General features: G+C 36.4%; 2 protein-coding genes across 2 annotated transcripts; both read left to right on the top strand.

The window, feature by feature from the left end:
• The first annotated feature begins 1,705 nt into the window (after positions 1–1,705).
• LOC147292420 (ER lumen protein-retaining receptor) lies at positions 1,706–7,676 on the top strand. The gene is made up of 6 exons (XM_086231786.1): positions 1,706–2,054; positions 3,838–4,103; positions 4,319–4,434; positions 6,527–6,600; positions 7,194–7,257; positions 7,348–7,676. Exons 1-6 carry the CDS (start codon positions 1,964–1,966, stop codon positions 7,382–7,384), a joined length of 648 nt encoding a protein of 215 aa, XP_086087912.1. The 5' UTR covers positions 1,706–1,963; the 3' UTR covers positions 7,385–7,676.
• A 4,102-nt stretch (positions 7,677–11,778) lies between these two features.
• Positions 11,779–14,755, top strand: LOC147292419 (uncharacterized). The gene has a single exon (XM_086233548.1). It carries the CDS (start codon positions 12,286–12,288, stop codon positions 12,502–12,504), a length of 219 nt encoding a protein of 72 aa, XP_086089674.1. The 5' UTR covers positions 11,779–12,285; the 3' UTR covers positions 12,505–14,755.
• Positions 14,756–16,486: the final 1,731 nt, after the last annotated feature.

The following is a 16,486-nucleotide window of genomic DNA, read 5'->3' as shown; positions in this document are numbered from 1 at the left end:
GCCGCGCCCCAAGCTCCCTCGATCTCGGACCTGCGGTCCTGCCGCGCCCCCCCGGCCACCCCCTGCCCCCGCCCAAGATCTCTCTCTCTCTCTTTCTCCGTTTCTGGGTTAAAGCGAAATTTCGGCGAAATTTCGAGATTTCGGCGAAATTTTCCGAAATTTAGTCGAATCCGTGTTAAAATTTCGGAACCCCTAAAAAACGAAATTTTCGGCGAAATTTCGCCGAAAACTTCGAAATTTAAACCCTTGATTTTACCACATTGTTTTCAATTTGGGTCCGTTGATTTTAGGTACAAAATTGCAATGTTTTTCAATTTAACTATCAAAATGTTTATATCATTTTATTTTAGATATTAAATTTTAGTTTAAGTACTAACTTTTAAAAATATGATTATACCGAATTGTGATTGTCTAACAATCGTAACTTTTTATTGATTTTTTATTTTTTTAATATTTGCAAGGCTTAAACTTTAATATTTAGTCTTTGGGTTATATGACTTCATCCTCCAAGCTTAAATCAAAAGCATTAAATCCTTATAAAGTTTGAATTTTTATGAATTTAAAACAGTCACAATTATGACTACTCGACAGTTATAACTGTATAACAAATCAATTTGTGACATAATTCAAAATGGTTTGCTCTAGCTTAGTACTTAAATAGAAAAAAATTAGTATCATGCTGCTTTTCTAAAAAACTATTAATATTTGGTATTTAATCATAATTTTCTATTTCAATTTTTGAATGTATTCTTTTTTTATTTTACTTTATTAATTTTCTTTATTAGAAAATTAGGATTAAATACCAAATTTCAATAATTTTTTGGTATAGCATGAAGAACATATAATATTTCAATTGAACTACCAAATTTAAATGTAGTTTTTTAGATTAGGTCACAAATATGTTAGGTCCTTTGATTTGAGCCTTTTTTATTTGACATTTTTATCCTTTGGCCCACATATGATGAGTGTTAGTTAAAATTTATAAGGTTTTGACAAAAGTGACCTTGAGGCTTTTATATTATCTTGAAAATTTGCTAATGTAGTCTCAACTTCACATTTAGTTGTGACTTTACGACACTCACAACTTCAAATTTAGTTGTGACTGAATGACAGTCACATCTAAATTGTGAGACAGTCACAGTTTAGTTGTGACTTAATTGAATTTTTTTAAGAGAAATTATACTACAATATAGTATAAATAGAGGTCAAAACAATACTTTTATTCAAAATAATATATAGTATAGTGGTGTGAGTTGTCTTTTTCAATTTACCAAGACAGTCACAGTTAAGTTGTGACTGGATTGATTTTTTTCTTTTTAATACAATATAGTATAAATTAATGTAATATTTATGATGTAATATTATTTTTATTTTTTTATTATAGTGGCATGTGATGTAATATTTATAAATTCTAATACCTTTTACTTTATTAATTTGTTTGACTTTTCAACTGGTACCTAATCTAAAATGCTATTTAATTTTAGTACCTAAACTAAAAAGTTATTAAAATTTAGTAATTAAAATCAATAGACATTTTCTTTATTTGTTCTTCTTTTTTATTTTTCTATATTTATTTTATTTTTCTCTCTTTTAGCAATCGATTTTCACATTTACTTTATCGACCAAAAAACTCACAGTTACTTCCACATCTAACATCTTGCTGTCTTATTCGACCAAAAAAAAAAAACATCTTGCTGTCCTCCTGGCAAAAGAAAAAAAAATCACTTCTTGCTGTCCTAAAATCCAGGAAAGCACAAAATACGAAAGAGAGAAAAAGAGAACACAACAAAATTATACTCGAAGAAGAAACCCTTGTGTGGGTGGATCAATTGGGAGATCTGGCATCGTTGCAGAGAAATCTTTCCGGCAAAATATTGTCCAGTTGATCCAAACACCCCCGTAACTCGCACATTCTTCTATTTAGGAAAAAAAAAAAAAAGCGGAGAAAAGAAGATAGAGAAAGATGAATATATTCAGATTAGCAGGCGATATGATGCATTTGGCTAGCGTTCTGGTTTTGCTCCTCAAGATCCACACTATCAAATCCTGTGCTGGTTAGCTTTCTCTTTCTCTTCTCACTTTCGGTTAATTTAGCTCCCAATGGAGCCGTTGTTTTTCTTTTTAGTTATGTGGGTTTTGTTTGGTTGCTGAGAAATGGAGGAAAAAAAGAGAAAAAAAAAACGAAGAATGAAGTTTTGGGTGTTTCGGATAATAAGCGTGAGTTCGCTCTAGAGAATGAGTTTACTTCATTAAGCTAAAAAATATGGGATTCGGGGTTAAACGTTTTGCATAATTGGCTTCATTCTCTCTGGAAGTAAATAGAGATCTAGAATGGGAGACTATGTTTTGGTTAGGATAGGAGTATAGAAGCGTTTTACATATATAGTTATTGATGCTTGGTTGTGTTTAAAAATTATATTTCTTAATGGTCCCAAACACAAAAAAGAAGCAAAAGAACAATGTAACTGACTAGGCACATCAAAGACGAGGTCCTGTGATTGGTGATTGTGAACCATATTATTTAGTATGAAAGAAAAAATTTTTAGGATTATAATAGATGCATAACAACTAGGTATCCTTATGAGTTGTTTAATGGCCGAATATATTAGATATAAATTTAGTAATACAAGGAGTTCAACAAGTGAATGGTGAATATTGATTTAATGGAGGTATGTGTTTCTGCTCTTCTTTATCTTTTGATTTAATAAGGAAAAAGGGCCAAGGACCAAGGTGTACAGATCTAAGGGGTGGTTGGCTGTTAAATGGAGAGGTGTCATATGAAATGGAGTGCACGAATTATTAAGTATTCACAGAAGTCTACAAAGTTGGAAAATGATTCTTTTAGAGGTTATTAGCTATGACACACTTGATTGTTTCCAATACACCAAATTCACAAATGGAAAATTTATGTAATATATTTAAAATGGTTGTTGAGTACATGAGCAGAAAGAACAAAATCGATACAATTAAAATTATGTATGTGAAGATATCAAAAGTATCATAAAAGATAGATGAAAAAGTGAGAAGTTCAGTCATATGCTTGACACACCAGCATAATACTAGGGAATATTATGATTCAGGCTGAGACTGTAGATAGGATAATTAGTTGTATGCAAAAGGAGAAAGGAAAAAGAAAAAAAAAGAAAAAGAAAAGAAAAGATGAAGGCTGCCAAGGTTGTTATATAATGCCTGAGGGGGGCTGTTTTTGTCATTTGATGGTTGGGAGCATTCTATATCTACCCAATTTTAGTGGTAATGCAATTTCAGTTTTTCACATTCGGAAGTTTGACTCTCTTCCTTGTTATGTGAGGACCCTGAGTTTTCATCAGTTGTTCAACTGTTGACCAACGTTTAGAAGTCAAATATTATACCGGTACCCTAGTCCTTTAGAAGTTTACTTTGTTTTGCATTTCTTGTTCATGCATATTTATATCTAACTTTTCGTAGTTTTATCATCTGTATCTAGTTTATATTACTAATTTTTAAGAGCTTGCCACCTTTGACATTGCCAACAAAAAACAAAAAAAGATTAATGTTTTGTTGTTGACTTTGGAAATCAGATTTTTGCAAGAATTACTGCAACTGGTGGTGATAGTTCGAAGTAAATTTATAAAGTATATCAATGGGTCTTTATTTTTTTGTTATTTTAATTCAAAACATATATCTGTATGCACAACTGTAAGATTTTGTTTTTGGTATTTAATGTATTATATCCTGTCCACTTTCACTACCATCCACTTTTTACTCTGTTGGGTTTTATTATATGTGACACCGGTTGGGAACTCCAATGTTTTCTCTTTCCAACTAATAAATCTTGACTTCCCATGTTTTATGCAGGTGTTTCCTTGAAGACTCAAGAACTCTATGCTATAGTCTTTGCAACCCGCTATTTGGATATTTTTATTAACTTCATCTCACTTTATAATACCATAATGAAGTTGATATTTTTGGGTAGCTCTTTCTCAATTGTTTGGTACATACGGCGCCACAGGATTGTTCGTAGATCATATGATAAGGACCAAGACACATTTCGTCATATTTTTCTCCTACTCCCTTGTCTGCTTTTGGCCCTTGTTATAAATGAGAAATTCACTTTTAAGGAGGTATCTTTTTATTTAATGCCATTTTTATTATTGGATAATCTGATGATATCTCCATGTATCTTCTTTGTTCGGCAATTTTGATGTTCATGTCTTATTAGAACTATGTGACCACATTGATGTTTATAGTAAAAACATGCATTGAGAATTTGACAGGGCATATACTGTGCTTTTCACATTCAACCACATTCATGTGATTTTACTAATTGATTGAGCAGGTGATGTGGACATTTTCCATATATTTGGAAGCAGTTGCCATACTTCCTCAGCTGGTGCTGTTGCAAAGGACAAGAAATATTGACAACTTAACAGGGCAATATGTTTTACTCCTTGGGTAATATACTATTTTTTGTTTCCTGTTATCTGAATTTCTAGAATTACCAAGATTCAGTTAGCAATGAATTGCATGTTGTACTTAAGATAATCAACTGTTAATTACTTATTCTTTTTCTGCTCATAAGCTTTGGCCCTATGTTTAGACACTATAAATATGCAATTAGATACATCATCCCTTTCTCTTCTATCACAACTGTTTGCTGTGTTCTCATGCTTATCATGTTCTTGCAGTATCACATTTATGCTCTATATGAGCGTTACTGTTTGAGATGAAACAATGATATCATAGCACACAAAACTGAATAAGAGGAAGAGTAAATTATGAAATTGTCAGTGATCCTGATGTGTGATCTAATTACTTTGCCTCTAATGACTTATTCTATCTTGTATGAAATGAAATATGATGTCAACAGTGGGGATAGAATTAAGCCATTAACAAAATTCTCAGCAAACAAGGTGCATTTTAAAGGAGTTTGGAAAATATAGCAGTAAGCCGAGCTTGAAAGGAGTTTAAACAAAATTCTAGTGCTATTTCCTGCTGTTTTCTTTTTCTTTTTCTTTCCTCATTTTTGGCATTTTAAGCCAAATCTGTACAACAGATCTCTGGTTTCTCATTAGTTGAGCAGCCCTTCCCCCTCTCCTCAGTACCAGCCCTTTGAACTTTTGACCTGGAAGTTAATCCAGAAGGCTCAACCACCAAGGCTGGAAAGAGGGCTGATGAACAGCAAGCAGTTGAATAACTAGAAACTGAATCTTTCTAGATTTATAAGTATATGATTATCCTGAATGATCATCATTTGCCATGGTAATCTTAAAGTGAATTGTGTGTCGTGTTAAATCTAAAAGACGGTTGGGACTAATTTACAGGGTTTTGCTTGTTATCTTAGGAGTCAAAATTCATACTAGTGAGATGCTCGTGTGGATCGTATCTGTTTCGAATGCTTTGAAAGATCAGTATTGAAGTTTTAATTCTTGATGGGTATGGAAGAATGGAAAAAAGGGAATGTAGCCAGGTAGACAGGCTAACTTGGTCACTCTTTCAAGGCATAGTGCGAGTTTACTGATGCAGAATAGTGCCTATGTTGTCTGTACAATTCTGCTATCCTCCTGGAATATCTGCAATGTCAATCACCTGAACAATGTAGGGTATGATCTCATTTTAGAGCAAAATAATTATAGCTTTCTTCAGGTTGAGAATTAAGGTCTTCACCATTCAATTGGGTATTGAATTTAGAAAAACTTTTTATGGATTGATTAAAGATGAGTTTTTATGGGTACTTGAAAGAGTCAGAAAATCATTTCAAGTTTAGATTGTTTATTTATTGATTGGAGGAAGGGACGTGGCGTGCTTTCAAGCAAAACTAAAATTAAAATACTTGGGAGTCGCTTAAGGAGCTTCAAATAGGTTCACCATAAGAGTGTATTCAAAGGAGATTTTGTTTTCAGCATGTATATGCAAACGGGACCTAGCAATCCTAGATTTCTAGTACTCCAACCCACTACGTTTCTAACTTGTCACCGCCTCTTATGCATATGTATGTTGGTCTCCCTCTTTATAGATACTCATCCAATAGGAGATGGAACTATGGAAGCACACAGGTGCGAGTGCACACACACATATTTGACCTACTTGTGTCTTTTTCTAGGTTGTAGGATGGTTTCTTAAGCTTTAGAGCATGTTGTGATTATGATTATTTTGGGACCTAACAGTCCTAGATTTCTAATACTCCAACCCATTACGTTTCTAACTTGGCACCGCCTCTTATGCATATGTATGTTGGTCTCCCTCTTTATAGATACTCATCCAATTGTAGATGGAACTATGGAAGCACACAGGTGCGAATGCACGCACACATATTTGAGTTACTTGTTTTTTTTTTTTTCTTTTCATATTAGGCCATATTTCATGTAAATGCTTCTTGGTTCTAGGATGGTTTCTTAAACTTTAGAGCATGTTGTGATTATGATAAGCATTTTTTATCTTCCCTTAATTATATGAATTGATTTTCATGCTTGTCTAAGCCTATATGTTGGTCAAAAATTGTGGCAGAAATTAGTTTTAATATCTTAATTTACTTGTCTTATTGCAGTGCATATCGAGCATTGTACATCTTGAACTGGATTTACCGCTACTTTACTGAGGAACACTATGTCCATTGGATAAGTACGACTCTCTCTCTCTCTCACACACACACACACACACACACACATATTTGTAAATGCATGCATTCATGTGCATGATTCAGTTTGGGCATGTCTGTGTGTGAATGCTCTGCATTGATGCATTAGGTGCATCAACACATGCATTATCATGCTTTATGTCGTATGCATCTTCTTTTTTAGGTGAGCAGGCCTAAAAAGAAAACAACTAACTATTTACTAACCGAACATGAGCCAGACCAATACAGTCCTCAAAAAGTAAACACCCACAAAAAGTAAGAGGCCTTTCAAAAATAGTGAAGCCCACATCCAGAGAGTGACCCAAGTTAGCCAATACGCAGCTCTGTTTCTTTCCCTATAAACATGAGAAAGGGCAATGGTCCAATCTCTTCTGACCAAACTTTGACAAGCAGAAATCAAAGTCACCATAGGTTGGAGACTATCCTCCTGGTTGCAGAATAAAACTGCAGTGCTGAATGTGAACATCTTAACTAAATAGCATATACATCATAACTAAGTAGCATCTTTGGTTTTTATTTATTTTGTCTGGGCTGAATGTGAACTTCTCTCAATCATGTCATTATTCTGTTCCTGCAGCTTGGATAGCAGGGACTATCCAGACTTTACTATATGCTGATTTCTTCTACTATTACTTCCAGAGGTAGATGCTTCATCTTTTTCATTTTCTTCATACAACTAACATTTGTTGATAATTGTATGAAATGGTGACTTCATTTTTAATGTTTTGCAGTTGGAAGAACAATGTAAGGCTCGAGCTGCCAGCTTGAAAATGTCTTTTACTGGTCCGCTGGCTGCCAAAGGTTGCAATAGGATACTCAAATCTGTGGTAGTTTGCAGATGTTTCTCATTTTCTTTTTAAACCTTTCTTTATTTTTCCTTGAATCTGTGGTAGTAATTTGTTGAGCCACGACAAATCATAAAACCAGATTATATTAGCAAGATGTTTAAACATGTTACTGTCAGGTGTTGTGGCACATTACATGCAAGTCTCCACCAAAATGTTTGTAGGGAAATTATTCTATAAAAATATTGGATTGCAAATTTTTTAACATGCCAAAATCTGATTTATTATGTATATCAATACATGTATATATAGTTAATGTCTATAAAATGTGGTCGATAGGCATCATACAAATAGTTCCTATTCAACTTTTAGTTATCCATAAGAGGCCAGTCTTGAAACTCTTTTACACAGGATCAATAAACTGCTCACAGCTAGATCTGAAAATGGATCCAAATTGATTGCAAGAAAAGTGAACACAAAACAGAAATGGAAAATCCAGAGAACCCATATATCAATTCGCCTGGTAGCAGAGTCATCAAAAGCAAAATAAAAAACATCTATCAGTCATGCGAATGGTATTGGAAGATGAAGAAGAAAAAGCCTATTCTCTCTCTCAAATCCGAAGGAAAGGAAAACGATGAGTTGCATGGAGTGTAATTGTTCAAAAGCTAATCTCAGCCGTTGGTTGGAATGAACGGCTTTGATTTAAAAAAAGATCTCCGTAAGAGTTTATGTTTATGAACATCGAATTCAAAAGCTAATCTCAGCCGTTGGTTGGAATGAACAGCTTTGATTTAAAAAAAGATCTGGGGTTTGGGGGCTTGGCTTGGGTGGGTTCTAATTTTGGAGAAGTTTGATGAATTTTGTGTTGAGTTGTTCTGGAAAAGTTTTGGTTGATGATTTTTTGATGATTTGTATTGATTTTGTGTAGATTTTTTTGATGATTTTTTTAATTGAATTATTGGTTTTCTAAATTTTTTTATCATTATTTCATTATTTATTATTTTTTTGTCCACGTGGCTATTTTTTAAAGCCACGTTAGTGTGCCACATCGACACTTAACGAACTCTTAGATGAAAAAGTTGATGGAAGTACCTGGGTGTCACAAAACCGTAGTTGAGGTATCTCTGCGCAATTTTTTTTTAGGTACTCGGTTGAAATTTGATGTATACTTGAGCCACATGCGCGTAATTTACCCAAAAATAAATTGTAGAAAATGAACAAATCACTAAACCAAACTCCCCAAAAATTTCTAAACTTCTCATAATAATTTGGAAAGTGTTGTGGAAATTGTGAATGATGAAATAACCTATATATAGGGGTGGGAGGTGAGTGAAATTGTGTAAAAAAAAATGAACCAGTTTTTTTTTTTATAAAAAAATTGAAGCAACGGTCACAATTTGGACTGTTGCGTCTATTGTTTATGTTCAAATGCCACCAAATGTCAACCATCGATTGGCTGATACATTTAAAAAAAAAAAGGGCCCGGCTTCTTCATTCTGCAACGGTCACAAATTTGTTGCAGGTGACGTGTCCTTCTATTGGCTGCAACAATTAAAAAAACACATGAAAAGCAGTGTGAACCCGTGACTTGCGCCAGGTGGAGAGCAGCCATTCAGCCGCAATAACAAAGCTCAGCATGAGACCCAGCCGCAGGACATCCTCCAATCAACGTTTGCCACGTCCTCAGTTTCTCTTTTTTGCTGATAGCACCTGTGCACCTGGGGTCCAGCTTTTTCTTGGCTTTTGAGCTTGCAATAGCTAAGTTTTTAGCTAAACTTAGCTAAAAATTTAGCTATTGCAATTTTAGCTTATAGTTTAGCTAAAAACTTAGCTATTGCAATTTTAGCTTAACTAAATGCTAACCAAGGTAGAGGATTTTGTGACTTTTAGCTAAATTTTAGCTTTAGCTATTGTTTATAGGTAACCAATGCACATGCTTTAAATGCTATAGCTAAATCATGCTAAATATAGCATTTAGCGATTACCATTGGACATGCTCTTATAGGGTTACTATTGGAGGAGAGAGAGAATGACAGGTGTCCTCACAATTTCCCTGACCATAGGTAATTGTAAGGGTCGGCAATGGGTCGGGCAGGGCCAGTCCGGCCCAAATCTTTCGGGTTTGGGCTGGGTTTGGGCTTTAATTAGAAGAGCCCAATAGGACTTTTGGGCCGGGCTGGCCTGGGCCTTAATACATAAGCCCAAGGCCCGCTCATCGGGCTCGGGGCTTGCGGGTTTGGAGGGTCGGGCCGGGTTAGGCCCGAACAGCCTGCCCAGAATGGGCCCAAAGCCTATTTACACACATATGTATCTTCAATATAAAAAATATAGAATTTTAGCTATGTTGTGATTCGAACATGAGACCTCACATAACAAACTTCAACTCTCAACTAACTGAGCTGACTAGTTCATTTGTCTAGTTTGTGAATCGTAGCATATTTAATACATTTTCGTTTGTTTACTCAAATAAATTATTAATATGTTTATTAAGTTATTATATAATACTATTATGTTAGTAATAGTGTAATACCATAAATAATAAACTTTTAAAATTATATACAACATTACAACTATAATAAAACATAGAGTAAAATGCACCATTGGTCCACTAATTTTAACCTTTTTCCCAAGTTGATCCATGATTTATTTTTTATCTCAATAGTCAATACAACCCAGTTATTAACTAACTTAGCCCAACATAGTCCATTCCGTCAATTTTGTGCTAACGCCCGTCTATTTTCATCACGTGCCGCACATGTGTTCGTTTGTTGAGGGCAAACGAGTAATTTCACGGGGGATATTGAAAGGTCCAAGACTCCAAAAGGTAACAGCATTGTCACATACTCTCACATAGGTAGTATATTCGAAAAAGTGAAAAACAAAACAAAGGAGTGGAGAAATTTCAATCCAGCTTGAAATTAATTGGATTCAAGGTAGTCAGAGAAGACTAATCAGTGGGTTAATTCGGATTTTTGCAATTTTGTAAGGATGGTTCTTGATTTTCGATGGGATGGAGATAATCCCATATATGGTAAGTGTGTATTCGGCATTTTGCTTCTGTTTGTTTGCTGAGAATATTTTTTTTGTTTTCTCTTGGTATTTTGCTTCTGTTTCTTTTGTTTGTTTGCTGAGAATCTTTTGTCTGAAAAGGATGGTAATGTTTTCATGGGGTACATCACCCTTTATTCTCCATGGCCTGCCACGTTTAGGGTTTTTTACTATTTTGTGGTCCTCAATGTTTGTTTGCTTCTTGGTTGTTCTCAATGGTCTGCCACTCACCAGATGAAAATATATTGTCTGCTAATACTCAAAAGTATGAGAATCTATTTTGATTTTTTAAACATGGGTATGCTATACTAAAAAATAATGAATTTTGGGCATTGGTAGTTGAACATTAAAGGCTGATACGAAATATGGTATAGGGTTTAACATTGGTAGTTAAACTTTTGATTTCCATTTTTGTTTGTCTTTTTTTTTTTTTTTGCCAGGAATTTTTTGTTTGTCTTAAATTGCCATGTAATCATTAATTTGGTACTTAATTTACTTTTCGGATACCAATTTAGTTTACCAAATTTGTACTTCATTTTATTTCCTAATATCTTTATTGTTTATGGTGAAGAATGTGTTACTTAAACATCTAGTTATTGTTTGTAGGTGATCCTGATGGGCTTACAATAGAAATTCACTATAGGGGTGACATTACTGATGGGGTTTATAAGGGGGGGAAGGTGTGTTTCCTAGACTATCTTTCAGCAGACCTTTTATCTTTATTGGACCTTATGAAAATTGGTGAGGAGCTTGGATATGAAGTTAACAGGAAAAAGATTGAGCCCAAGAAGTGTAGTATATACTATAAGGCTCCTAACCTCAATGGGTCAGAAGACCTAGTTTATATTAGATCTGACAGAGAGGTACGTACTTAATATGGTTGCTATTGTACCAGCCAATAGGGTTGCAGTTATCTACTTAACATGCCCAAATCCAATCAAAAATGAGCATGAGAGTCAGTCATCTACTGTGTGGCCCAGTTTACATGGTCCAAAGTAAAGTTTAGGGATAGATGAGGTTGACACTCTCAACTTATTAACACAGGTCTCCGTATCTGAGAAGATGGTTGATCAACATGCAGTTACGCAGGTTATAGAAGATGGTGGTAAGGGTGATGCAAATGTTGACACTGCAAATGGTGGTAAGGGTGATGGTTGTGAATATGAGTATTCTGGTGATGAGCAAGGTAATGAACATGGTGATGGTGGTGAATATAAGTATTCTGGTGATGAGCAAGGTAATGAACATGGTGATGAACAATGTGATGATGAGGCTGTTGAACATGGTGATGAGAGTGGTGACACTACTATAATGATGAGTCCACCCCGACCTAATTCATGATGAGCCCACCAACTTCCTGGCAAGATGCCTACGGTTAAAAACCACCGACATGTCAAGATCCAAATTAGAATTGGTTCCTGGTCTTGGTCAGAGACCACTGTGTTCGCGCCGGCGGTCCAACAAAGAGGCGAAGTGGTGGTATCTTTCTGTCCATTACGAACGACACGCTTCGCCTGCTCCCTCCCCGTGTCCACTAGCGCTCCTGCCCAGAGCGAAGAGAAGGCGAAAAAGCGCCGCCGAAGCAGCATGAGCAGGCTTCTATTGCTACGCAACAATAGAGCAGGATAGCATTTTGCGCCCACATGTTTGAATTTTAGGGTAAAAAGCTCGCTTGTTGTACGGGATCCGACGCATCCAGCAGAGCGAAGCAGCGTTCCATTCTTTTCGACGGCATCCTTCCGCATTGGCGGCGAGTGGAGTGCCACAATCCCATTCATCATTTTTGATCTATATAAGCCAAAGCCCATAGCACTGGCGACGTCTCCGGCATAAATGCAAGGAGGATGTATAGCTGATATAGGATCTTGTGGAACAGGATTTGATTCTACAAGCGGTTCGGTACGAACGAAGAAATTTCGAACAAAAGGATCGGAACTCGCTGATAGGAAAGGAGAGAAAAACAAAGCAATGCCAAGAGCTCCGTCAATCCGCTGTTCATCGATAGACGAAGCTCTCTCTTTATCATCTCGTGCCAGATGTAACAAAGGATGAATCCTTTTTCCTTCTCGCGAACCACGGGAGCGCCTAGCGCCCAGAGGAGCAAAGCAAATTTTCCTTTCAGGGTAAAGCGGCGCATAAAAAAGGGCTGGCCCGTCAAAAGTCCGGTTCCTTCGCGAACGAAGTTTAGAATCAACAAGGGTTTGTAGAACGAAGGGAGTGTACAACTGGCGGTGTACAACACCACCACTTTTTTGTTCGTAACGAGGGAGAGATAGAATGGAGTTCTTCACGAAGTTCGAGACAAAGGAATAAAAAAGAGTTTCTCTATGGCCTCCTCGTTTTGAGACATTTTGGCTTTGGGGTCGACCCCGGTAACAAAGAAGGAATCCATAAAAACTTGGGATCCGACACCATGATAAAATACTACCCTCATGATTAGACCATGTCCCTGAGATTTGATAAAAGAAAGGTGCATTAGCGGTTAATATGTTGTAATTGGATAAGTTATTAGGAATATGACGGAACGAAAGACCAAGGAAAGAAAGAAGAATGCACCAAAATGCAGGTGCTGCACCAAACGCTGGTGGTTGTTTCTTGTTGTAAGTGAATGCAATGAAAAGACCCGGAAATAACGAATAATGAAACAATTCATATATTGACATTTCGTGCTCATTTCATAATTTCTGCTTTGTTATTCCCATCATCCGGTAACCACAGGATGATCCACAAGAAAGGTGGCAGGATTCGAACCTATGGCCGGCCCGCCCCTGACCTGCTGGGTTGGGTGGCCGGGTTAGCACCCCTCGTCGCCTCTGTACCCAAAACAGATGCGTTGCGCTACCCAGCGCGTAACCTTGTCCCCCCTACCCCTCTTCTGGTTATGCCATTACCAATCGCGGGTAACCCCCGGGCCGGCCGCCCCTGACCTAATAAGAACGATTATCCTTATGACCAAACAAGGAGCAACTTACTTACTTCTCGAGCGATAGTTCCACGATCCCGACAAGAGATTTTGAGGATGTCATGCCTGAGTGTCGAAGACCCTTACACCGAGAAGGCCGGTGGACCATAAGATAGAGCTGGAACCGGAGGCTTTGCGCCTGAAAATGGCCCCCCTGAACTATCAGAGCTAAGGAAGCAACTCAAGGAACTGATCGATGCCGCATCTTCTGGTCTTGGTTCCTTTCGGACGTGCAGGTGGATCCTATCTCCTTCCTTCTTTTGTCCTGGTTCCCGTGCGTGTAGGAGGTCTTTTTTTAGCGTTGGGTTTGTTATCAAGGCTTTAGGAGTGTGCTTTTGCGCTCTTTCTACGGCCCGTTATGCTTTTCCCGGCTCGGCATGCTTGCTTTAACTCTATCGAAAGCATTTTTGGTGTCAAGACCAGTAGCAGCAGCAGCGTCGGTTAAGGCTCGTTCCGAAAGAGATATATGTGGAGCGGTTCCAGTCCCTTTTTGGAGGGACTTACGCCAGCTTCGGTCAGCAGAGTTACCCTCCACTCAGCCATGTAAAACACGGTTTCGTATACCCTGAAATTTGTGTGACTTTTTGGGGCTCCTCGTGGAAAGCTTTGCGGTTAATAATCGAATAAGTAATCCAATCTTCCTCACGCTCTTTAGTTCATCTCGGTAGAACAAGGAAAAAGCCTATGTGGTGGGCCACAGGAGCGCACATTAATTACCAATCAGCTGCTTTTCATTAAAGGGATTAAATCTACTATGATATTATTTCGCGGCCCTGATTGAATGAATCAACTATTTAATTTCATAGTAAATTTCTCCATCGGCTATATGGCATCTATTTTTCAAGTGCGAGAGGGTCACATTTTTTCTTCTTTGAAAGATGGGAACGGGGGATCAACTCAATAATCATTGATAATAATGGCATTTCACTTCCGCGGCCTGTAACACATGGTTATCAAGCCGTGGAGGCCCCTCCTTAAGCCTCTTTCTTCGTTCGTAATCAAGCCGAAGGAAGCAAGGATGATGGCTAGCCTATAAGTGTAAAGAAAGGATAGTCTTTCTAATCTTTTTAATCTTTTTTGAATTGGGACCTATCGGATTACCTCAGCTAGCTCTTCATAAAAATTTAAAGAAAAAAGTAAGTAATTAATCCTATCTTACTTTAGTCGGCTGTAAAGGAAGCTCAGCTCATTAGTGCCAAAAGCGGAAAGCAAGGCAGGGAAGCTAATTGCGACAGTCAAGGCAGGCAGACAAGAAAGACAGGTCAAGGTTGCTCAAAGATGCCAGTAGTCACAGCTGAAAGAAAAATAAAGAGGAAGACAGCCGCCGTGAAAGCGTTCCACTCGTGCTTCTGTAAAGAAAATCACCCCTATCTGTTAAGGTAGCTTATGGTTTTCAGCCGTTGTCTATTTGCCCAAAATTTCATTGTTTAGGCGTGTGACGTCTATAGTCTATTCAGACAATGGTTAAAAATTGTTGTCTGAATGGTTTTATACAACAGTTATAATTTAAAACTGTTGTCTAGTGTCCACCAAAATGCATGATTTTCGTCTAAAACGGTTGTCTCGAAACACAATACACAACATTTACAGATATTAAATTATTGTATTAATAATGATCTTACAATGCCTATTTACTATAAATGTTGTCCAAAGTACAATTAAACATCAGTTTTAAGAAAAACCGTTACATAATTAGGTATAAAATTGGTAGGAATATTGTTAGTAGAGATGCTCAATAACAATTTTTACTCAAAAATGTTGTTTAAATTACATATTACACATCTGTTGATTATCTAAAACTGTTGTGTAATGCATCTCCAAACAACATGTTTAGCTACAACATGTTATTTTAATCACATATACACATCTGTTTATAACTTAAAACCGTTGTGTAATTTAATTATTCACAACTTGTTTTCCTCTAAAATCGTTGTCTAGGTTTGATTATCACAATGATTAATCAACTAAAACTGTTGTCTAGGTTTGACTAACACAATATTGTTAAATTGACAACTATTATTTATTTGATTCACATTTTAACATCTCTGCTTGCATCCAATTGAAATTAAATCCCACTAAATCTCTGCTTGTATCCAATTAAATCCACAAATATGGACAACTCAAAAATATCCATGAATTCATTAAATTGGAATTTAAGTTTACAAAGTCATAGCAAACTCATTCACACATCGATTGCCAATTAACACCCCAATAAATTAATTGTAAAGTAGCTTGATGAGCTATACATAGAAAAAAGTAGTTGTTACACAAGCTATAAAGGCATGACATGGTTTAAAAACTTTGAGACCAACTTTGAACCTTTCTACGTCTGCATTGTTCCCATACTTCTTGCACTTTTTACGAGGCTTGTAACAAACCCTTCATCTTGTGCACAAGCATAGATAGCTGTAGACTTTCCACTCTGCAAGGTGAGAAACAACAATAATCAGCAATAATAGCATCAGGAAACAAATTCATAGTTCACTTAATTTATACATACACTCAATGGATTCTTTCAATTATCCAAGTTTTCTGCTAATTGTTGCACGTCATGCCTTTTCTATAAGGATTATCCAAATTCAAGGCCTCCTTTCAGTCATCCTCAGCTTCCTGGAACCTAATGAACAAAATGGAAAGATATATATACTTGAGCTAATTAGTTAAAAAGCCACCCTATAAGAGCTTACACTAGCGCATACCTATGCCCATTTTTGTTTTATTTTTTAAAAACACCACCACAGAAGTATGAATACTAGTAACACTTTCAGTATTCAAAAGCTCAAACTTGTATTTTATTTAAGTGTATAATAGATGTGGTTAAGTAAATGAAATAAAACAAATAATTGCATACAGTACATGCAACCATTTAGTTATTAGACAAAATAGAGGGTATGGGGTAATGCTTGCCTTTTTTATTTGATATATGCCATGACCCTATTTAATTTCTAAAGCTACTGCAGTTGAGGACACAAGAATGCTTCTTAAACCTTGAATGGTAGTGAAAGTGATAAGAAAATTACAAGCAATTCAAGGCCAATCTAAAACTTATAATCAGAACTATGTTGTATAATG

The sequence above is a fragment of the Dryas octopetala genome, chromosome 2 (genome assembly GCF_963921425.1).
Source record: "Dryas octopetala chromosome 2, drDryOcto1.1, whole genome shotgun sequence".
Taxonomy (NCBI): domain Eukaryota; kingdom Viridiplantae; phylum Streptophyta; class Magnoliopsida; order Rosales; family Rosaceae; genus Dryas; species Dryas octopetala.
The sequence above is the reverse complement of the archived record's forward strand: the minus strand, read 5'-3'. Positions and strand labels throughout refer to the sequence as shown.

Coding starts and splice junctions, on each gene's coding strand:
- LOC147292420 (XM_086231786.1), top strand. CDS start 1,964: ATGAATATATTCAGATTAGCAGGCGATATGATGCATTTGGCTAGCGTT. Junction 2,055..3,837: donor CACTATCAAATCCTGTGCTG/GTTAGCTTTCTC, acceptor TGTTTTATGCAG/GTGTTTCCTTGAAGACTCAA. Junction 4,435..6,526: donor CAATATGTTTTACTCCTTGG/GTAATATACTAT, acceptor GTCTTATTGCAG/TGCATATCGAGCATTGTACA.
- LOC147292419 (XM_086233548.1), top strand. CDS start 12,286: ATGCAAGGAGGATGTATAGCTGATATAGGATCTTGTGGAACAGGATTT.